The sequence below is a fragment of the Rhea americana genome, unplaced genomic scaffold, assembly GCF_003343005.1.
Source record: "Rhea americana isolate MKP2758 unplaced genomic scaffold, rheAme1 scaffold_93, whole genome shotgun sequence".
Taxonomy (NCBI): Eukaryota; Metazoa; Chordata; class Aves; order Rheiformes; family Rheidae; genus Rhea; species Rhea americana.
In genome coordinates, this window is record NW_028187122.1 from 3,247,072 (window position 1) to 3,272,080 (window position 25,009).

At 34.1% G+C, this 25,009-nt stretch overlaps 1 protein-coding gene across 3 annotated transcripts in view; it reads left to right on the top strand.

Annotated features, from left to right (window-relative positions):
• The window catches only part of PCGF5 (polycomb group ring finger 5), a 76,905-nt gene extending 52,209 nt beyond the window's left edge, over positions 1–24,696 (top strand). The window contains exons 6-12 of one of the 3 annotated variants that reach the window (XM_085324820.1): positions 2,283–2,338; positions 2,462–2,521; positions 5,358–5,506; positions 6,860–6,958; positions 8,548–8,637; positions 10,580–10,639; positions 24,634–24,696. In XM_085324820.1, the coding sequence (XP_085180946.1) occupies positions 2,283–2,338; positions 2,462–2,521; positions 5,358–5,506; positions 6,860–6,958; positions 8,548–8,637; positions 10,580–10,639; positions 24,634–24,681 (562 nt within the window). In that variant the 3' untranslated portion in view covers positions 24,682–24,696. Of the gene's footprint in view, positions 1–2,282; positions 2,339–2,461; positions 2,522–5,357; positions 5,507–6,859; positions 6,959–8,547; positions 8,638–10,579; positions 10,640–12,950; positions 23,270–24,633 lie in introns of those variants that run through there. The other 2 variants (XM_085324819.1, XM_085324821.1) reach the window with 2 other exon arrangements.
• Positions 24,697–25,009: the final 313 nt, after the last annotated feature.

Genomic DNA, 25,009 nt, shown 5'->3' on the forward strand with positions numbered 1-25,009 from the left:
TAATGTGTGTTCACATAAAATTATTGGGAAGACAAATTACTGAAAACATAGATATACCAAASGCAATTTCTGTTTTGTAGCTTCTGCCTCTGTCTTAAGTTGCTTCATTTCTCTGCCTATATTGCCTTGAACTTTTCTTGGATTTTTTTTTTTTTAACAGCATAGGTTACTATTCACAAGGCAAGGTAGAGAGAGCAGAGGAGAGAAAAGGAAAGGAAACAGAAAAAGAGACGGAGGAAACCAAAGGATAAGTGAGACATGGAGAGGAAATAGAAAGCAGATGATAGACTAAATGTATAGAAGAGTAGGTAAAATTCAGAGAAGGAAAAAAAATAGTTTTATCATTAACAAAGATAAATGCGCTTTATCTTTGAGAAGGCGCTGTTACAGCTAGTTTTCTATATATAGTATAGAATATATAGTATTTCTATATTATAGAATAATATATCAAGGTATGAAACTACATTCTTCAGTGTGATGGAYGAACTCATAACAGGTTTAGATGAGTTAGCTTGGGTAGCGGGAGCTGTCTAGCCAGGGCGGCATGGATGTCTGCATGGGTTCCTTTATCCTGCCAAGCGTGGTTCGTCTGGGCTGTGGTGAGTAGGGAATATTGCCTGTTCAGGTTTTCATGACAGGTTTATCACTTTTTACAGACTATAAAGGACTTGTAAACTTAAAATCAATCTTACTGTATTATTTAACAGTATTTAAAAATATGAAAAGAAGAATGAGCAAAAAATAAGCTTAAAACATGAAATAAAATAAATTAGCTCTTACTGCAGCATCTCACCTAATCGGTTCCTGAACAAGCTTGCACTAAGCAGTTTCTAGTGTGGATGCCCTGAAGCCCGTGTGCATTTGTCTCTAGACCTTAATGCTGTATGTGTGAGGTATTTCTCTGAGGTAGAGGGAGAGACTATGGCTAAACTAAAGACATGAAAACCTCATAGTTCCCAGTCTCTTGAAATAAAATTTGAGGAYGTGAAAAGACCATATAAGAACTGAATGACCTAAGCATGAAGTGCAGTTGTATCGTAAAGCCTGTGTAAGGGATGAAATGGTATAACTTGCATTGATGTGGTGGTTAGTAAATTTGTTTTTCAAATCCACACCATTTAAAGTCATTGCAGCTGCAGAAATTGAGTGGTGATTCTGATTCAGCTTTGTACTTCTTTGGGTCTGAGTTGGCTGAGACCAAAAAGACTTGCCAGGCAAGACTTGAAATATCAGAAAAGATTTACATTTGGGAGTATACAAACTGAAGACGTAAATGCTATATCAGTTACTCGATCACTTGCGTCTACACACTGGTTTGTATCTCCACCAAAATCAGCTGCATGCTTTTATTGACCTGTATTGCACAGCTGGATTTCAGGTGTTAGCTTATTTTTATCTGTAGAACTGCAGTTGAGAGTACCAAAATATGGACCCTTCTTTTAATTTATTTTATATCTACCAGTGAAAGCAATTTAATACCTACTGACTTGCTAGGTATGCTGATACAAATTACAGTGGAACCATCGTCTTTTCACAGGATTTTACACAAGTAACGTAGTACCAATCTTCAGTTTCAAAAAGTCAGTTTGCACATCAAAACCAAAAACATTTGAAACTAGCGATTCTGTAATAAAATTTGCCTGTGCCACATCTGCACTGTACTAAGCATCAGGCTTTATGCATGATCTGTTCTCAGAATGGTTAAAATTTTTCATCTTTTTAATCAAGAGATGGAATGTTACGCTTTATGGCATAGAGATGTTGCAGCAACAGGAATCTTTAAAATGATTATCCAGTAGCTTTTAACAATGGGTTTTAGGTCAGGAAGAAAATCAGCTATAAGCAGAAGTTTACAGGAATATGATAATGGTGCTTGTTATTGCAAAGCTTACTACTTGGATCTGAAAACTGGATACCTCTTTCCTGTTGGTTCTTTTTAGAAACATAGTTTATATTTGCATGTAACACAGATTAAAAACAATGAAAATTTTACAGAGTAAAATATTCCTCTTTAATTCCTTTTTATGTCTTTGTACATTAAATAAATTCTTGGGTTATTTCTAAAAGAAGTCCAGGCAAGAGGTGGTTGAGATAAGCCTTTAACATGTGTTTTCTGTCTCTCTAGCTATAAAATCAATTGGTTTGTGCATGATTTTTTTTTTTTTTTTACTGGAAAAGTTGTGCTATTCATTTTATTATTCAGAAGTTCTTATTCTTCAGAAGTTAAAAATATTTAATGCTGTTTCCTACTTAATGTGAAATGTATCTTTTCCTGTTGAAAGGCTGGATAACACCTTAGAGGAAATCATATTTAAGCTGGTGCCTGGACTGCGAGAACGTAAGTTTCTGATTTGGTTTCGGTACTTCTTTGGGTTGATGGAGGGGAGTATTGCTATTTCTAGTGATATTTTTTCTAGTATTGATTTAAAAATTCACATTACTGTTCTTTGATGTTAACTAGAGGAACTGCAGCGAGAGATCGAATTTTGGAAAAAAAACAAACCTCAAGAAAATGGACAAGGTGATGATTTTTTTTTCCTCTCTCCTCTCTTGTATGTTGGATAAAATAACTCTTCTGTAAGCCCTGATTCTACAAACACTTATGCTCGTACGTTGGTTCTACTGAATTTAACAATACTATAGAAGCTCTTAACGTATATAAATTCAATCTGGGCCTATGTAAACGTAATCTGTTGTTTTACAAACGCTAGAAATATTATTATTATTTTTATTTGCTTTTCCCAAGCTCTCACATTCAGCAGTCTTTCAATTTTCTGTTTAAATTCTAAATTTAATATTACATATTTTTTAATTTGATCCTACTTATATTCCATCGAACCGTAGGATGTGGAACTACTCAAATCATTTTCACAGATTATTTTCTATTATCAAATTTGACCAGCTGTTAAGTAGGAGGTTGTCAAGAATTAGTTGTGAAAAGTAGTAAAACAGTTTTTCACACATGCTAAACAATTGTTTTATGTAGATTCCAAAATGCTTTTTTTTTTTTTTTTTTTTTTTTTTGGTATTTGAAAAGCTCTGCTAATCTAAAAAAAATAGCTATTTCTTCTAAAAGATCACTGTCAGGTAAACTTCTTGTAATATTCTTTCCTGCACTCTGTTGTTTATAATATCCTCTTTTTAATATGAAACATTCTGTGTCCTTTTGCAATAGTTCTGTACATTTTGCAGTTGATGACAAGGTTCTGATGGTGGCAAAGCCATGATAACACATTAAGATAAATTATGAGCATTTAGTTTATTCTCTGGCTTAAACAAGCATTTAGAATCTTTCCTGAAAATAAAATATTTAGAATAATTCCAGTAAGAAGGGACTGTGTTGCCAAGACTACTGCCCTGCAAACCCATAGTCATAGTACCACAGGTCACAATACTGTTTCCAACCTTTGCACTTACGATCTATAGTAAATTATTAAAAGTTGTAATTTTCACGGTTTTTTTAATTGTGTCTTGTTGAGGTTTAATAAAATGCTTTTAATGTACCAACACGTTGATTTCTGGAGGTGGCCTGTGTAAACATTATCAATTCTAATACCTACAAGTGCCTTTCTAGTAAATAGTACGGTGCCGTTGGGACATGGAGGCACATTTCAATTTCTGTAGAAAATCTTGAAAGATGAGGGGTTTTTGTGTATATGTTTCTGGGATGATTTTGTGGTTGGAAATTTGCTAATTTACCTAGGTCTTTAATTGGTTTGCCTTTCAAGATTTTTCAAACTATGTAATGAAAACGTCCTCTATTATCCAACACTGGTAACTGCTGAATACTGTAGGTATATTTATATTGCTGAAGAATCTATGAATCATAGATGCTCCTCCTCAGACAAATGCTTGTGACAGGTGGACTTTGCCTGCTTGATTAAGAGAGTTTAATTCCTGGACTTCTACAAAAATAAAAATTGTGTAGCTTGATAGTGTAATTTCTGTTCATAGGAAATCAGAGACAGTAGGGATATACTCAGTTGAAAGACTGAGTGGCTAGTAAGAATTCATGGACAAAGCTTTTATTTTAATTCTAAGATATTTCAAAATTGTAAGAAAGAAAATAATATATAAGCTTAAAATGGAACTTGAATATGAAAACTTAATGAAGTAAACTAATTAGTGTCTACAAGCTTGTGCATAGCTTGGTATTCCTTAAGGTTTTCGTTCTGTCTTCTCATCATAACTCTCTTAAATGTCGTATAAAAAGTTGATGGTAAAAGTAGGAAAACAGCAGAATTCAATTTGAAAGTTTATCAGAAATGTCCAAAATTCATGTTACTTGGGCATATTTTCTGATAATGTTTTATGCCAACAGAGCATAAAAAGTTTTATGCCGCTGTTTTAAATCAAAATAATGAATTAGCAGATAGAGGAAAAAATCATTGCAAATAACGTATATGATAGTGTTATTGTATACCGTATTCCAAATCTTTAAAAATTATGCTGTTTTACTTCACTGCATTGTTATTATTTATGCACAGTGCAGCAGCATCTAAATAGTCTTGCAGCTCTTAAGATTTGGGTCAACTGTGCTGAACCTTTGAAATCTGTAGGAGATGGTACCTTTTCTAAATAGTTTAATATTTAAACTAAGATTCAGTAGAATGTGTAACAGCATCAACAAGAAGAAAAACATGGCATATGTGATTGTTATAGGCTATATGTATTCTGTCAAAAAAAATGGGGAGCAATCCTCTTTTTTCTTTAAGGGGAATAAGTAAGTAAATACTAGCTATTCAAAATTCTACTGCAGAAAGGCGCATGGAATTTTTGCAATGGCATTGCCTAGACTAGGTCAAAAGTGGGTGAAAGTTAAGTTTTATCTTTCATTAACATACTTCGTAATAACATTTCAGGAACTGGTCTCCACAGGATTATTACAGCAGGCAGTAAATGTGGATTACTTACACATATTACTTTGATATACAAGTGGGAGGATTAGTTATCCCACTGTGTATTTAAAAGCAGTGTATTTCTTGGCAGTGAACTGTCACACCACAGAGTAGGTAGGTATGCATGGCTGAGTGATCTTGATGCGTTACGGTTGAGGACTTTAAACTGGACACAAACAAAAATAGACATCCGTAATCAGTAGCAGTCCATCAGCCTAATTATTTTCTGTCACATAGAAATCTGTTGTATGCATATTACATTAAAATTTCAGTACTAAAACTTCCTTTTCAGAGATTTGTTAATTGATCAATTTAAGAGTACACTGAAATAAAATTACATAAAGTTATTTTGAAGAAAAAGATGCTATTAGAGCAAAGTATTACTTTAAATAAATGTTTGTTGCCATTATAACTTTGAACTGTTTTACACCTAAATAGTATGGTCTTTGTATTTTACAGATGAAAGTCCAAAAGCTGATAAGCCCAAAGTCGATGAGGAAGGTGATGAAAATGAAGAAGATAAAGACTATCACCGGAGTGACCCACAGATTGCTATCTGCCTTGACTGTTTACGCAACAATGGGCAGTCAGGGGATAATGTAGTAAAAGTGAGTAGTTAAAATAATCTGTACTCTTACGGTTGGTTGTTGGCAGAATAGCACTTTACAGGAACTAAATAACTTCATAGCAATTTGCAGTAAATTTAAATGAGACATAAGTGATGACCTATCTCTCCTTCCACCATGGTTTAGTCCTTTTGTTTGAGGCATTTCAAAGACTCTGAATTTTTACGGAATTTCATAGCATTATCTATCTGTGACTGAATTTTTTTCATTATGTTACAGAATCTTAGTCTGCAGACTTGATGGTGTGTTACTGTGTTAAATAGCAGATTACCACATACCACAGTGGTACTTAAAAAGCTAACAGTAGATGAGCTGCCTCACGCTTTCAGAACTGCTGTTTCGCCATGGCAGCATGAAGCTCTGCTTTTCAGACATTACGCACAGAATGACTGCAGCCTAGATCTTCTGACCTATAAACCTCATTCTGACACTCATTTGTTGTCTGCAGCCTTGAGCAGATCACTTTTTCCTCTCTGTAAAATGTTTAGAATAATATGTACTCTTTGCTGTTATTAGGGGGAAATAACTAGAATTAGGGATACTTTGTTTCATTTCAATAAAAGATGATTATCTAAGTCTATCAAGCCTAGAAGAAAGTGTTTAGAAATCCTTTCAGATTCTAATAATATTTTATTAAATGGCAAAGACATTAGGAAGTGTGAAACATTTGCCTAATCAAATGCTGACTTATATTCTATGTGTGCTGTGTTACAAGTATGATTTTGGAAGTTCTTACACAGGAAGAAAGTTTTTGTTCAGTAGGAGAGTTTGTATATCTCTGTCCATCTATGCCATATAGTAAGAAATCTATGTCACCATCACTATGTTAGGAGTCTCAGGTTTTCAGCTTTCCTCTTAAATCAAAACTATTAGCCAATTGGATCACAGAATCTGTGGTAATAGATCATGTCTCAAGATTGTATCTTCTCTGTATTTTACCTAGATTACTGGAGGTCATTTTTACTTCCTCTTTTCTCTGAAGGACTAAAGAAATTCCAGTTTGACTACCAGTGTTACTAACTCAGACATTCAGAGTATCCATGTTCTTACATTTTCTGTCCTTCTCTATCTTTTGTAAAATTCTTTAGAACCAGAGATGGGCTAAATGACTTCATTTGTCATCTTGCAAATTTCATAAAACAAAGAAACAAGAATGTACCTATGGTGCCATTATGGATCAGAAGGAAGTGCAGTGAAATTGGTCTTTTTTTTTTTTTTTAATACTTACAGATGTTCTTGCACTAAAGATTGCTTATATGCTATTTAATGAAAAATGAAAATGCTTAGCTCCAAAATCTCTGACATGGCTTTTCTGTTTTGCTCTGGTTGCTTTAGGGTTTAATGAAGAAATTTATCCGCTGTTCCACTCGAGTGACCGTGGGAACTATCAAAAAGTTTCTCAGCTTAAAATTAAAACTTCCAAGTTCTTAYGAGGTATGTTTCAAAGAACCATGCCTATATTTTTATTCCCTTGTAAACTATTCTGTTTTTATTAAATTGATTGACATTTAAACCTGAAGAGTATTTTTTTCTAGCTCAATTGCTGAGTAGTGTTCAATATTCAAAGTTATGTTTCCCAAATTTTGAATGAAAAGTGCTTGCTATAAGTGATTTTATCACAGTAGTTGAAGTTGTTAATCAAGCAATTCTTATGGTTCAAAATAATTTCAATTTGTTGCTTGCTTGTGAAGGGGCAGTTTTTGGTATTTTGATATAAAAATACAAGCTTTCTCTTTCCGCGTGGCTAATAACAAACATTATTTAACATAGATTTTGGCCAGTAGCTGCTGGGGAAGAGATAAACCAGACATGCACCAAACGATTCTGCAGTTTCATTTTCTTATGTAATATAATATAAAAACCAGTTCAGAATAATGAGGAAGTGGTGAGCAGTACCATTTGAATCTTTCAAAATGCAGATACTGTTTCTCTCCTCCTTTTGGAGTTAGGTGGAATTGGACATAAAGAGGGGAGGATCTTTGCTCCCCCAGTGGTTTGTTCTTGGTAGAGAGCCAAAACCATTCCCTGGGGGCACTTCCTAATGTCGTGGAAGTTGTGATGCAGGATGGAGCTGGAAGCCTGGAACTCCCGCCTCTGCTTTCCTTCTCTCCAGCGATGCAGGGTTTCTGGCCCCAGCCCAAGTCTTTTCTTCAGCCATTTCCCATACCAGAACCAAGTGACTTCACRACCTGCAGGCTGTCTTTGTGCAGACAGCATCCCACTTTGGTCAGAGGTAGGGCTGAGTTAGGCTAAGTGCACAGGTTATTGCAGAGCTATAYGCAGGGATTTGTCACGGTATCATGACATCCCTGTTGGCCATTTTAGTATCTTTTGGCTTTGTATTGCGTTAACTTAATCTGTCTCTGGAACCGTAATGGCTTGTGTTATATAGTATCTGCTTACCTCAAAACTGTAACATGTTTYTTTCTTTTGACAATAGAAAAGCATTTTTGGTATAGCAATGAAAGAATTATCAGGTATTTTCAGTGGAGGGTAAATGTAAGACTGTGTTACATAATTTAAAACGGTCATTTTTCACAGTAAGATGATCATATTTTTTTCTTCTACCTTTAGTCCTCCTGTTAATGAAGAATCATGTTTGTGTACTCAGAAACTCAATGTATTTTTCTTGTAATTTTAAATTTATTTTTATATATTTTGAAAAGCTGAGAATGACTGTACTTTTGCCTWCTATCCTTGGGATTGAAAGTGTGTTGGTGTAGCAAGAAGACCTTCAAAATACAATGTCTTAAACAGGTACAGTGTAGGGTGGTTTCCTACCTAGTCTAGCTGATTTTGTGCAGTCCATCCCCTCACTGAAAACATTAAACAAAGTGAAGGCTGTAGAAAATAGCGCTTTGTCAGTATGTTATATTTATTAGGATTTGATACATACATCTGATTGGATTATTGTATCGTGATAGGAGTTCTGGGGTTAATTCTCAGAGAACCACTTAAAAGTTCATKTAGTCGTTGAAATTTTGCATGTGTTTGTCTTACTGTTTCTTTTGTTGTGTTTTAAGCTGGATGTACTATGCAATGGAGAAATCATGGGGAAGGATCATACAATGGAATTCATCTATATGACAAGATGGAGACTAAGAGGCGAAAACGTAAATGATGTTACATTATTAATGCATGATTTAAGTGGTTTTATTATTATAAAGAGTATGCGTGTTTTCAAGACTTGCACAAAATATATGCTGTGACCTTTCAAAAAAACATATTTAAAAATAAATTTTGCATGTTTTCTGGATTTCTTAGGTTATAAAGGATTTAATGAATGAAACATTGCAGTGAATATATTGTGTAGATTCTGAAACTTAAAATTAGCAAGAAAACAGTTTACATGCAACTTCTTCTCTGAATTTTAAGTCAACTATCTGAAAACCCAAGCATTTGCTCATTGTCTGGAAATTTCCTTTCATTGACCCTTTGAGTTACAATAATTTGAGGAATCTACATCCAGCCATTCTTTACCAGAATCTATATTCAGAGTCTTTATCACAGTCATTCAGTGATAAGCTGTGACATTGAAAAAYTATCTGAGAAATCTAATTGTTACTGTTTCTCTTAATACCATACCTCTGTTTGTTCAATATATTCTCTAACAAACACTAACATCCAGATAATACAGATAAATGTTTTTTTCTTGCTGTACGTGTATATTTTAGAATTGCAGTATTTGCCTTATATTTCTTTCAGTTATGATACTCAATTTGATTTAGTAGCCCTTGTATTGCTTGATATATTTGGCATTTTTTGTTAGAAATTGTGTCCTCATTCCTTCTCTTTCTTTTATGCAATCATTTGTTTGTTTGTGGCTATTGATTGTTCTCAACCCTTCACTACTTTGTGCCCTCTGCAGATATGTTGCCTATCACTACCAGTGGAGGCTACACTGGAGTGCAGCTAAGGTTAAGCACTTAACACATTTTAGCATACTAATCTGTAGTAAATTGCAGACTTTCTCCACTCTTTCTTTAAGTTTTCTGGTACTCAGAATGAAAAGCACTGGGACATGGATGGAGAAGACAGAGGATTAAGCACACTGTTGAGTTAACAATTCACAAGTTTTACAAGTTAAAGTTTTACCTTAATCTGAAAAAAGAGTAGATTTTTATGGGGAATTAGAGGAGTTACTTTGCATAGGCAAGTATTCCATAAATTTGAAAGTACTACTACACTGAAATTTGATTGATTACCAAAACCACAATATTGCACTCTTAAGGGAGAGTTTTAATCAAAAGTAGTGTTTTTCCAATACTGCCTTGAAACCAGTTGGTGTTCATTTGGCTTATCATCTTATTTTGTTAGTATTGGCTGTGCTTTTAGGAAATGTTGAGGCAACAACTTTAGTGATAATAGAATTCTTTCATGACATTTAATTCTGCTGACCCTGCCTACAAATGGACTTCTGGCAGTTGTGTTCACTTGGAAGCAATAGTAACTATCATCCTAACAAAAAAGAACATAATTTGTACTGGTTAAAATTTTTCAAAAATCTTAGAACTATTATTTTTAACTTTTATATAAGACTTCACAACTCCTTATTAAATTAGTAAGCTATGTTTACCTACAAGTAATAGTATCAGGTTGTGTTGTCAGGTATGTATCTTTTCCTTTAGGTAGTTTTAAATCACTTCCCCTTAACTCAAAGATGACAAACTAAAGCCTGTAACAAATTACACAGTACTGGTTATAAATCCAGTAACATCTGGGCTTCTGTGATTCTGTTTCACATAACTGAGTTAAATCTTGTTATAAACAGAAGTTAATTAATAATTGATTTACTGGATCTTCACCCAAAAGAGGAGACTGTCTCCGTCTTTGATATTATTCACCATGAGCTTTTACAGGCACACCTGTGGACCTTACAAGAGGTAGAGTAGTTCAAGGAAAAAATCCATTTGTTCATTAGAAAACTCTTTTCTCTTTTAAGTAAGTAGATGGATTTTAAACTTTACATTGGAAAATTACAAACAAGTAAATAATAAATGTATGTGTCCAGCTGTGGTTGCCTCTTATCTGATCAGAAAATCATCTCCTTCGCAGTTTCGGTGTCAGAACTGCTCATCTTCGCAAGTCTGCTCGCAGGATGGCACTTTTTATCAGGTAAGAGGCACTCACGACTGTACATATTACAGTCATTAAGGTCCTGTTAGCACTTGAACTGCAATACAAGTTGCGGAGTTTTTATAATTCCTCATTACAAAGTGCTAAAACATTATGAGGGAGGTCTGCACAATTTCATTCATTCAGAGAAAGCTTTATTGGATGGATAAATAGAATCCACTCAAATTATCAGGTTTATGAGTTTCTTTTATTTTACTTTATGCCATTTATTTTCTTCTTTCGTTGTCTAGGCTGGTTTCTGCATGAATCTCTAAGAATTATCTAACCCTTCTTATCCCTTTAGCTGGTAGAGTTTTGCAGTTACTGACAAGGAATCAAAACTGAAGAGTGTCAGTCAAAGAGACTACTTTGGTTTCATTTCTTTATGGCAATTCCAATGTTCTTTTTAATGGAGTAAAGAAATCTTAGGTTTTTCTAACATTATATTCCTTTCACTTTTTTWAAAAAAATAGAAATGGAGTACTGACTTATCTATGGAATGTAGCAAACCAGAACTTCCAGAACCAGAAAGCTGAAATTGATTTCTAAATTTCACCAAACTGCTTCTCTTTCAACCTATTTGTAATAATATTCAGTCTGCTCGTTGAGAATTTTGATTTGAACTAATTTATTTTAAAAGTCTGAAATGGTATTCTTGATTGAGTAAAAAATTACAATTAGTGATACAGAGTCACTCACACAATGGGTTATACTTTGCAGTCATGCGTGTTTATATAATTATAATTATTCCAGCATCTTTCATTTTATTTCTATAGTCAGTTTGTAATTTTTCTGAACAGTATTCAGACTTTATTTGCAAAAAAAGCTGACCCGTGTTGATTTACATGTTAAATTTTGAGGTGATTGCTCTATCTCTGCCTGTGTGCAATTCCAGTTAGGGTTGAGTGCCTTTAGAGGCAATTTTTATAATCAAAGTATTTGTTTTGAAGTATGAACAACAACTGAAATAGCTTTTAAGTAATAATGTGATAGTCATATCCTATATGAAAAAAATCAGAGCCTAATAATTTATTATACTATAAATATATGGTTATTAATTACATTTGCAGACTGCCCACAGTGCTCCCTGTCTTCTCTCCTAAGTGCTTGCTACTTTTGAATACCTCTGGCTTAGTTTTAGTTTCTCTGCACTCTATTTTTTAAATGTTCAGCACGTGTGATCACATATAGCTCTGGTGCTCATTTCCCATTGATAGCATGAAAAGATCATTAACCTGTTTAAATATCTACAGTAATATCTTTTGTGGCCACAGAAGTTCATCTGTATTGCATTTGAAGGATGGAGTAAAATATTTCTGTTTCTAATGTTAACTTCCATGGTAATTCTTGATATTTCCAAATTTACAATTAAAAGGACTTGAATTAGCTATGGTTTTCTCACAGCCCTGTGCCAGAGAGGCCATGTAAGCCTGTGCAGTTGATGAGACGATATGATTTTCCTGGCTTTTATGCTATAGAAAATGTTCAATGTCMTGGTGGAGTTAAGAGGAAAACATCAGACTTGCATGCAATTATGACAGGTTGAAAAAATACTACATTTAATAAGACAGAACTTCCAGCAACAAGTGCCCAAATATTCCATCTCCTTTCTGGAAACCCACTTTCAATTCCCATTCCACACCACAATTCTGTCCAATTCGGGGAGCAGCCATTTTTCTCAATAATTTGCCATTGATTTGATCTGCCATTTTCTGTTTTTTCCARTAAGAGCTACTGAAACATATCACATTTTCTGGGAAAGTTAATGATCATTTTTCAGAAAATTTATTGGTAGCAATCTGACCTGTGTTTGTTGATCTTTATTCTTTTTCTTTTTCCCTAGTACAAGAGTAGCCTAACTACCATTAACTACTGTTGAGTGCTAGTGTAGCTACGGAATATATTTTAAATCAAATGAAATAGTTCATTGAGGAATGGATTTTGTTTTACAAAGTGTAAATATTTCAAAATTGCTTTTTCTTAGATACAGAACACAGAAATAAGAGGGTTTTTTGAGCACTCTGTCATGAACTACGTAAGTCAGATACGGGAATTTGGTGTTCATGACAAAAAAATTACAGCTAAGTCACTTAAATAGATTTGAAATACAGATATTTAATTGTTGAAATGTATAGAGTTATTTCAGTCATGTAAATAAAATTGATTGCCGTAGGCATGGGTCATAGAGATGAGCTCTAACTATTCTCRAGGCAATCTTTAATTGCATTTTCTTCAAATTTTTCACGAATTACATCTTCATGTAATCTCTGTGTGTTTCTCTTGTTTTTTGTTTTTTAACTTTTGTTTTCAGTCTTACCCTATGGTACTTCAGTATCGACCTAGAATTGACTTCGGTTAGACCAAAGGGCCAGATCCCACTGAGATGAATCCTGCACTATTTGTTTACCCATCGACAGATTGCACAATGAATGGATGTGCCTGGATTAGGGGGACACAACCAGATTTTCAGCATGCAAATAAGGACATTGTCTTTCTTAAAATTGTCGGTTGCATCTTTGTTGTTTCTATTAGAGCAAGCCAAGTGCCATTCTGCTACTGAAATGTGCATAAGCTATCTGTGTATCTTAAAAGTGTGCTGCAAGTCATAGCCAAAATCATGAAGTGTACAGTCAAGATTCAGAACCTATGAAATATTTTCGCCTGTGTATTAGAAAAATTTTCTGGTCCTAATATTAATTACACTAGCAAAATGGCAGAGTGCTCATTCCATGTGGTGTTGCAATTTTCACATACTTACTATTTTACTGAATATTGTTGTTTATATCACAGAGTACTGTACAAATAGCTAAGGATTATACCTTGAAAATATTTTGTATAGAAAATATATTTAGAAAAGTGATTGGTGACCACATCCATGTGGTGATTGGGCCACTATCTTTTTCTTGATAAAATTCTCATGGGTCCAGGTATAGCTCACTCATGAGTGTGCAAAAGTCCTTTTGCAGTGAATAAAGATCACCCTTAACAAGAGATGTATAATATGGTAATTCCAAAAAGTAATTTAAAATTCTTTAAATAGATTCTGCCAATATCACGTAAAAGCATCACAGCCTTTGTGATTGCATTTTTCTATGATTTCCATAAAGACTAGAATTTGAGATGCAGCTAAATGTGGAATATGGCTTCTGGTCAGATTATCCTTCTTCCAACAAAGCCTTTGTAAAAATGAATTTGAAAATTATTTAAATGGCTCTAAGACAAATTTCACTATAAAATCACAGCCAGGACAGAATTTATATGTAATTACTGCTTTTCATAGTAAGCATTTCCCTTTAAGACTGCATGGAGGTAAACAATATGTTAAGAAAAAACTAACGTATTCCAAAACCTATAGCTTTAATTACGTTATAGATCTCTTGTGACTATCTGGAGTTTGGAATTAATTGTAGAGTTTTTCATTAGTTAAAGTCACATCATAAAGCCAGTACCATAAAATTAGAGGTAATGCAATACTGAAGATAAGCAGTTTGACCAAAATAGTTGTTCAGGTCATTTTTTTTTTCCGAAGACCTGGTAGTGCTGGATAAACAGGTGATTGTTGCCTTAGGTATTGCAAATATAATGGTTCTAGCATAAAGTGTTTATTGAGGTTTCTGGTAATGTTGCAGGGAGCATAATAATGCATATGTTTTCTGTAGTCTTCCATTGTCTCTGCTCTGTTTAAAAGTCAAATGATTTTTTTTTTTTACTTTAAATTCTGTGGAGATAATTATAGTTCAGTACTTTTATGTATTTTCTACTTAATACACACCTACTGATATTGTAGATAACTATTTACTTTCTTATGCCTTTTGCATACAACAAAAAGGAACCAAATCAGCTTTTCAAAAGCTACTCTACAGAGAACTAATCATATTTAGGTAAGACAAAGTGAAAATTCAAGTTGAAAACCTGGGATCAAAGTATAAAAGATAAAATGCAAGGCTGTACTCCTTTGTAAGTTTATGTTCATGTACATGAGTATGTTTCAGTAGGAGAAACAAGCATGTTGTGCATAAAATCTGGCCCCTTTAATGTTAGTGAGAGTTCTAACATTGACTTTAGGAATCCATGTGTAGTTGGGTTAAATCCTACCATTGCACTCCAAAGCCCATATGACATGCAGAAGTAAAGATGCTGTCAGTAGCAGCCTGTTTAGGAAACCTGCCATTGCAGGTCAAAGTTGCACATATTGTGCACACACCAGTGAACCTGGGGAAACAAAATGTGTAGGAAGCTGCTGTTTCTGCCTTTCTGCAGGCATAAGGTGCTGGCTGGTATAGGCACTTAATTGCCCACGCTGTTGATGGGAATGGGTGCGCATGCTGGCTACAGGAAGTGGTCACCTTTACGCCCACCTATTCTGTGATGTGCTACTGGACAGAAACAAGATACTTCATGAAGGGAGGGCCAGTCTCTGCATAGTTTCTGGAGAGCAGATCCTTTACAAGCAAGGAGGTCATCCCCATGGAGCAGCTTGTGAGATCAGAGCATACGTTCTAATTGTGAATCATTGTTGTCTTTATTATACACAAGTGTTTTATACAGTAGAAATAGAATATTATTTGTAAATATTTACATGCACATGCAAATGACACCTTACAATTTTTATATTTCGCATGTTTTTATACCAGAATTTTCACTGTAGCGCCACTTAACATAAAAGGCCTGTTTCAGTTTATCACAAAACCAGTGATAGTACTCTTAAGCATAATTTCTGCTTGGTTCAGGGGACAATTTTTTTTTCTCAACAATTGCATTTGCTATTCAACAAATTTGAACAGACTTGTTTTAAGAAAGGAAGAACAACATGTATTATTTTTAATCTATTTTCACTTATCTTACATAAAAGTTTGCACCCACTTAACAAGACGACTGAAATTTGACTATTTTCTATTGGTTTCTGAATGAYAACCAATAGAAGGTTTGCATGGTTAATGACTTTCTGCATTCSTAGTTCAGAGAGCCATTAATTTGGGTTGATCAGAATTGGTAACTGTTTTAACTCATGGTGTCTTCTTGATCCAACTTAAAGCTAGATTTCAGAAGGCAGATCTTCATTTTAAGCACAGAAAATACCGACAGATATAGTTGCATGTTTCCAGCTGAGAATCATGGCCTTAAATGCTTTTAAATGCGTATGATCTAGCCACCTACACCTTTTATCTTTCTGGTTTGATGGCACAGTGCTTAAGTGCTGTTCTAGTTTAATGGTTTTCATAGCAGTGAAGTGCCAGTGATACACGTATCTTAACTAGGCAGCTTGTATAACACAGGCATTGCTTCTTTTACAGTAAATTTCTCTTCCRTGTAGTATATATGTGCCATATGTCTATAGATATGCATATTTGATTGTCCCTGTTGGTTCATTTGTGCCAATTAAAAATAACTGCATAGGAATATAAGAATGCAAGTACAGATTCCAGTTTGCCAAAGATGAGATAAAGTGAAGTGAGTACCTAAGCATTCCATTAAAACTGCACTGTATGTCCTCATAGAGCAGGAGGTTACTCTCTACAGTCACACTTTCTCAATATTTCCATGACAAAGTGTCACCGCTCCATAGTAAGTAAAGAATTGGAATGTAAAATAAGTATTGCTACAGCTGTTTTTCTGTAGCTTTCCCATTTGGCAGTACCTAGCTGCAGAGGTATTAGACCAAAAAGTTCTACACTGCTACTTAAACATGCAGTCTCTTATTCAGCAGATTTTAGTGCTTAAAAAAAAAAAAGAAAGAAAAAAGAAAAACTATAAGCCAATAATTTGTATCTAATTTTAACTCTGGGGTAACCCATTAGTGAAAGGTGTATGCAACCTTTTGTTGAGCATAGCTATATGTTGCATTTCTGTAGTAACAAACTGTAAGCTAGAATTTACAAGTGAGATCTTTTAAAAGCTGAAATGAATTACGTAATCAAGAAATGTATCTCCCATCATGTATTATTACATTGCTACTAGCTAAGGGCTTAGTCCTATAAAAATACGTGTATTTGAGTGAAATACCAACTAAGATTACCATAGTAATCTAAAGGACTCAGCATCACAGTAGGGATTGTTCACAAGAATGCTTCTGGGATTTGGGCCCTAGCAGTATGCAACACTATTACTATAATGTGCATAGTAAGCTAGCTTGCAGTTCATATGCAANNNAAAAAAAAAAAAAAAAAACTTTTCTGAAGAATACTATTTTGGCTTTACTGAAAACATTATATAAAGCAAAGTGCCTGATTGTTAATACAGAATACCTTTTAAACCCGTTATTTGCATCTAGTAGGTAATATTTCCTTCTGTATTTTATCAATGGTCTTAATATTTTCAGCAAGAATATTTGAAAACCATTCTGTATTGAGAAGCAATCTTTCATATGAAACAAACAGAAAAAGAAATGTGTTTGGTTAGATTACATAAAACTGAAGAAACATATCTCAGTGCAAACTATATGATGATAATGAATTTTATATTGAGATGATATCTTTTTTTTTTTCTTCATGAGGTAACCATGAATTCTGAATCTTTTCTTTCTGGGCTYTAAAAATTTGGCTCTACTTTCCTCTGCAGTTAATAGAAGTAGTTCCAGTGATCTCATTCCTTATAGACATAGGCTAGGCTCTCATTCTCCAGCACTGAGTGATGGTCCAGAGTACCCTTCTCATCTCACCTCATCTCCTCTCTTTCACGTGTAATTGTTAGACCTGACTTTGGAGAAGGAAAAACTGTTTACTTCTCTCACATATTTTATATTTCTAAATATTTCTAAAATATTTYTATTCATATTTTAGAATATCAAGATAGGCCAGTGTTTAGTTGTTTAATTCACTGAATTGTGTTGTTAAATTTGTTTTTCATTCCCATATCACTGAAGATACCAAGAAGCATTCATGAGGGGCAGGGAGACATTTGCAACAATAGCATCTAGCTCAGCCAGGTGCCAAGTCTGGTAGAAATTCTAGAAAACACATGATTGTTCAAAGCCAGTCTTCAGTCTCAAAATGTTTGAGCCTTGTGTACAAAAGGGCTAGATAAAATCCTGGTCAGTTGTGTGGACTAATCAAACTCGTTTTTAACATGGAAAAGACCAAAGGCAGTTAAGACTTTCATTCCTACTCACAGCAAATATATTAACTTCATAGAGGTGCTTAAATCAAGAACTTGGTCCAACTTCTTCACRTCACTTAGGTTGAAGGCATCAGTTCAATTCCATCAAATAATGTATTTAGCAGGCAGGGTATTCCCTCTCTAATTTTACCTTATTCTACCTTATTATTTACATCAGTTCAAAGATTTATTCAGGCTCCCTGTGCCCTGTAATTGTAGGCTCTTATAAAGCCTTTGTGCCCTTCTACCACCCCCTTTTCATGCCCAGCATATAGAAACATCACATAGTTGTAAAGGGGAAATTGCACATGAGGTAGCAGATCATAGGTTGGATAGCTGGGCAATCCAGAAAAGGGACAGCTGAACTTGTCTCCCATAATAATGGTTTTCAGATCTAATTTTATATTTGCTTTTTAAAAGAAGATTAGAATTAAGCATTTTCAAGAAAATGGAGAGTTAGAAAAGATTCACGTGATCATTTACCTACCCTTTCAAAGGGTTGTTCACTTAGGTAGAGCCTTAACAACATTAGAAAAGATCAGGTCACATGTGTCCTTGAGCAACCCAGAAGTCTTGTAATATAGGAATAGTTTCACAGGCAAGACTGAACACARTGGAGATTCTGCAGGCTGTTAACAATGTGTATAGAAGAAAGAAAGAAAAAGATCCCAAAATGCTGACTTTTAGGACAGGACCTTTTAGAACAGGAAGCACACTTCAACCAATTCCAAGGAAAGTACCAGAGCATCAGTTTCCTAGACATGAGAACAAGGAGGTGACACTCTGGAACAGTGGTGCTTGTCCTAGAACACCACAGATGGCATCATGACCATGACATCTATAAATAGACATTAGAAAGTTAATGCTTAACACGCAAGTAATTTGTATTTTCTTTTGGGATTAAGCTAATCTGTCCTGGATTTCAGCAAAATTTTCATGGTTCTGCGTGTTGAATCCTTTATGGCCAATTTGAACAAAGTAATGCTTCCACAAGGTGTTCAGCTCAAGATACTTGTTTAAGGCGGGATTGCAATCTACTGGAGCGTCTTCCAGGATGGACACGAGAGGACTGATTCACCCTAAAGGARGTGTGAAAAGCTTCCAACTACTCATCTACCACTAGTCTTACGAAGTTCTGAAAGTTTGGCCATCAGACCTCAGCTTTTGTAGGAATGTCCTCTAAAAGATGATCTTATAATAATTCTTTATAAATATTTTTTTTTCTTGTTTTAAAATGACTACACTGCCTACGTTATAGATCAGGAGAAAACCTTCATATTCTAGAACAGGAAATAGATTATCTAATTAATGAATTCCTAACTGAGAGATGCTTTCTCCCAAGGTATGCACCAGAAATCCTATAGTGACTTCTTCTGAATTCAAGTAGCTTGCTAATACAGTTGATATGGACATTATTTCCTTCTTTAGTAAGCAGTTTAATATATCCATGCAGTTCTGGAGTGTGAAGTGGAAGAACTGTATAGAGTAATAGAAGAGTCCAGGCTACTACTTGTACTTGCAGAGAAAGACCCAGTTCTGTAGACTTGGGATGGAGGAGACGTTCTGGAATGAGAGATGTCTAGAGGTGGAATTTTGTAATTTTAACCAAAGAGAGGCATTAGCTTGAATTTGCATGTTGATCTGAACCATTAAACATTCTTTTCTTTGAAGTAACTTTTATGCGTGTTTTTTTAGCAAATGTTTCTAACAAGGTTTAACAGTATGTGACGGATAACAGRATGAGGTGGACATACGTAGCTGTTGTGTATTTTCCTTTTTCTTCACAAAGATGAGTGGAAGGCAAAGTAAGAGTTAAGAGTTTGGTTGCTATGTAATATATAAAATTGCTGCAACAGTAAAACATTTGTGCTGCTAGATAACATACTGAGGTTTGTATTACAAATGAAGTTGTAATAAAGATGTTTATTATCAAAGTGCGAGGCACATATTTTATGATGGTATTCTATTCCTAAAATAGTGTTTTGTATTATAGCGTATTGAGTAAAGTAGATGTTGTCTGATGAATTTTGATGTGGTAAAATGAAACATGCTCCCTTTTTACTGAAAAATATAACATACTAACTGACTTAAAATTACTATTTCTTTGTTGTCAGATATTTAGTTTGTTCATAAAAAACCAATTTTTTTTCTAAAAATAAACTATTTTTGTGGATAATTTGATTGCCTAATAGTTTTAAGGGACTTCTTTAATACCAAAGGTAAGCCACCCAGAAACTGACTTGGAATAAGGCATTGACACTCTCCTGGAGTGCAGGGGCCCAGAGTTACACCTGGAATCGGTCAAGCAGAAGTTCCTGGTAGTAGCTATATATGTCACCGAACTAAAGGGTTAGGCACACCTAGCAGTTTCCAAACCGAACTAGATTAAAAAGAAAAGAAACARGACTAGCGTAAGGGTTGAGCTAACAGGTACAGAGTAGCTCTTTGAATCRCAGCTGATGTCCTTGAAAAGGAAAAGCACAAAGGCTTGCATTACTGATGTGTTTGCTATACCTGGCCTGTGATGTAATACTTCAGTGTGCTGTCAATCCTGTAGACCTTCAAAGCACAAAATATTCACCAAGCTACTTTTGGATTTTCTAGTTGTAGTTCAGTGATATTTTGGAGGGTGGAAAGGACAGACTTGGAGGATTATGAGAAGATATTAAGTATGTTTTACAGATTTTTATAGTTATTTTTTTAGCAAATGGTGTTGCTGTCCAAGGTGTCAGACAGATTAGCAAAAAGTCAATTATTTTACTTGTTGTGCAGTATAAAATAGAAAGAATAATGAAATCTGGTAAATATCTTGATTTCTATTTCCAGTATGGTGATTAAACTGGAAAGTAGTAGGACAATTTAATCATTTAGCTGGCTCTGAAATACTTTATTCTAAAAAATTACTGATCTTAATTTTTTTCTCAAATATGAGCTTCTTAGAATAAACATTAAGCAATGCTTACTTTTTTCCCATRTTACAGGCTTAACTGTTGAAAGGAAAATACTTTTAATTAATGCAAAGCCTGATTTTTTGGATGTTCTGGGCTACTGAATAGATGATACAGAGTTACTGTAAGTGGGTTTTTTTGGATGGGGGCCTAAGTGTCCTTATATAAGCTGTGATCCAAGTTATGATAACAAAGGAGCCTATGGTGAGCAGTGATAATGTTCTGATGCTTCCTTGCATTTGATCAGTAGCTATCAGTTTTTAATGTAACAGCCCTCACAGTACTCTAGGAGCGCATAGGACATGTTGTGATGTTAAGTTGCTAATTTGTTTTAAAATATAAAATGTTTTAAGCTTTTTGTCAAAAGTGATAACATCATATTACAAATAAACCTTTTTGTGGTTGTAAAATTTAGCTTATAAATCATTCAAATTGAAGTGAAAAAAAACACAGGTCATTGTTAATGACAGTCTATCCTATTAAGAATATATGTATTTTTGTAAAGGAAAAGCACTTGTAGATATGTAATCAGTCCAATATCTATCTATGTCAATGTTTTGAAAAAAACAAAATGCTGCTTAGAGAATCACATATTTTTATTTTTGTGCTCAAAAGCATTTTCTCTTGGTTTATGGAATGTTTATTCTGTATGAAGCTATATAGTTAGTACAGCTGGGCTAAATGCATTTCTTACCTGAGCTTAATCAAGTGCATCTGACTTTGCTATTACATTTCCTGGCCGATCAGAAACCTGATTTCAAAACATAGATTGGTGGTGCTGTTTTTCATCTTTGATATTAGCTTCATCCTGCCTTATAACATTTCTACTTCATAGTACTTACCATAAAAAATACTAATAATTTTTTTGTGAAGTTTGTACTTTAATGGATGTTYTAAAGTATGTTTAGTTACTCATTTTCATCTCAGCATATCTATAAAATTTTTATAAAATGTTGGCAAAGTTTTATTTAGACTATTTAAAAAACCAAGTCCCCCCAGACAAAAAGTTATACCAGATTAGTCAAGTTTAGTACTCCCAAATAACCTACTGCTGGGCACATGCATGGAATATGATTGCCTTACTAAAGTTTTCGTTAAATGAGCATTTGTACAAAGAGTTTCTTTAATTCTGAATAACTCATTTCTTGTAATATTTTGAGGCTATTTGAATGTCATCCTTCCTGTAATTTGACTCAACACAATGAATTAACATGTTTTTGAAAAAAACAGTAAAACAGAATTATGTCGATGTACTAGCAAAGTGTGATGGCCAAATTTGTTTCTGGTTGCTCATGTATAATACTCTTTATTTCAGTGAGATTCTAGGGGGCTCTATTGAGAGGGCCTAATGCTAAGTTAATGTTAAATTCAGACTGATCTCAGTGAAGTTAATTTGCTTAATTATCCGTATAAGTAAGACTTGAAATGAGCTAGAGTTCCCACTTCGTCGCCAAGTTTCATTTCATATGTGACTTTTTCAATCTCTTAATGTTATTTAAATTTAACCTTATTGTAATAATCTTACATATTTTGAAACCTTTGAATGTCTATACTAGCAGTAGATTCAGTGTTATAAGGTCAGCTGAGAAAATACTTGCATAACTGTCAGATAGGGAATTTCACTCAGACTATGAATCCTTGTAATGCCACCATCTCATTAATATGCATGCTTTTCAAAGATCTTTAAGTGATCAATTTTTAATGTGTTTAATTATTTGAATATTGTACATTCTTAAAATGTTTTCTTAGAGGTAATTTATTTATGAATTCATTGGGAGCTYAACATCTTGGGGTCCACAAAGTAGCATTTAAAAACTTAAATCCATTTGAGCTGTAACTACAACATACAGATTTGTATTTTTTTAAAGAACCAAATATGATCTGTTTTGAAGTGTTTGAACAAGCACTGTAAATTCCACCTAGTTCTGCTAAAGGATTATATTTTTCCATCTTTGTTAAAATTCTTAAAAGTTGAGTGTGGCCCTGGAAAAAATGAAACCTGTGACTGAGTTAGCACTAGKGAGCAGTTCTACAGTTAGGTCAGTGAAGTGCCAGTATTAGTTTTCATTTTGGCAAAACCCCTTGATACTGCATTTTGGTGCAAATTGAAGTGAGCCTGTTTGAAGTTGCATCTGTATCTGTAAACAAGATTTATTTTAGAACACTAGCTTGTGTGAACCCTGTAAATGGACCTTCTAATATCTTGTGTACTAAATATGTTTGATATGTAATGATATTTCTAATTATTTAAYAATCTCTGTGGTTCAGTAACAGTGATGTTAAATTGAGTGCTTCATACTAATGTCAAGAATGTTCACAGCACCTTTATAACTGCTGATAAGAAGTTACAGTTTGGTATGATCCATATGCTGCAAGATGCCTCTAGCCCAGTTGGATTAATCCTATGAATCTAGATGAGCAAGAAGTATAACTAATCTGCTTACTAGCACTGAAATGCTCCTTTCTCAAAGCAATAAATATATTCATGTTGTAACATCTGTTGTGCAGCCTACAATACAAGTTGTTTTGTTGCATTGTTTCTATATAATTTATTTTGTGCAATAAAAATATCTCTGGTTTTATCTGACTTTTCTCTAATTTGTAATAGTATTTGAATTAACACATTTACTGGCTTTAGGTGTTACCATGTAAGCATACTGCCAACTCTCAGAAATGCAGATTAGAGAATGGAATGCAGTAATATTATGCCTTATAGAACGACCAGAATGTACTTACATGGCCTAATTTTGCTCTCATTAATATCATAGGTAGTGTTACCATTGATTTATATGAGCACAAAGCCTGCCTAAMACTCAAGTTGACTGGATTTGGCATCCTCATCTGTAAAATATAACCAGGTAGATTCTAGAGTGTGGTTGTGCATTTGGGGCTTTTCTAAAGTCTATTTCAGTCCTTTTTAAAGAAGTACAATCTTTTAAAACCTAATTTTACTGCTTTTTATCATGTCAGATTTATTTTTTTCTTTTTGTTTTCATCCTTTTGATGACGTTGTTTTCCACTGAGTTAATACAGGCTCAGTCATATTTATTTTTCTGTGTATCTACCTTCTGATTACCATTTATTATGGAATTTGGGGGAGGAGGGGGTTAACTCTAAGGTAATGCAAAATAAACGTGCATGCAAACATGAAGCTAGAGGATATCCTTGTAAATGAGCCATTGGCATGAATGGTAGTATATACTGAGTCATTGCACAGGGAGGTGCTACTCCAGAAAACTCATACTTTTTATGTAAGATGCTACTGTGATACTTGTAGTACCACTGCTTGGAATCTGAGATGTGGTTCATATTAGTAAGTCATAGAAATGATTGCTGATTAAACTAAAATGGGACAAATGGGACAAATTCATCCTCTTGTAAAATTCTAAAGATGTTTGCAGAAGATAAAAAAAAAANAAAGAAAAAACTACTTCTGAATATAAGATGTGAAGAGATACATAGTAATTTGTAACATATACATATGATTAAATGGAACAAGTTTTCCAAATCTGGTTTGGATTTGTTAGTAATGTTGCAATTTGCTGATACACSGGCAAGGAGCAGACATGTGATAACATTTGCTATGATAACCGGTGCTAGAGGAGAAGTGCAGCCTCACTGGCTTTCTTTTGAACCTATTTTCATGTTGGCTTTGTGACCTCAACATTTTTGCAATGTGTCATTATTTAAGTTTTGTCAAAGGTCATAGACTAATATTTTTTCTTGTTCTTCTAAAAGTGTTGTTGAGACTTTACGTTACTCAGCAGAAAAAAATCATACTTTACATAATGCTTCTAGAAGTTAGAAAGACTATTCTTTATGAAATAGGAATTTGTTGAATCCTATTCAACTGTAAAATTCTGCTTWGAAGCAGGGAGGAATACTTCCTCAAGCAAGATTTCCATTAAAATGTTGGTGATTAAATTATTTTAAAGATTTACTTTGTTTCAGGTAGCTAAAAAGAGAATCATTCTGAGGAGGAGCCATGCCTGCAGCTAGTAACGTATCCATGATCAGTCATAAACCCTATGTTTTACTGAAGGAGGAATCCAAGTCCTTCCTGGAGTGAGAGCTGCAAGTAGGTGGTATGCATACAGCTATATACATCAAGGATGCAACATATGGATTTCCCTAGTAGTAGAACTGTGGTTGAGATGATTGCTTTATATCCTGTTTTTTTTTCTTTTCTTTTATTCCAAAGGAGAATATGCTATGCAACATCACTAGAGGAGAGTGATTTTTATCATACTATTTTTCTTTCAAAAGAGAAGTGATTTAGTAATCTAGATTTCATTAAAGAAACTGAAGTTTGCTGGCAGTGTGTAAT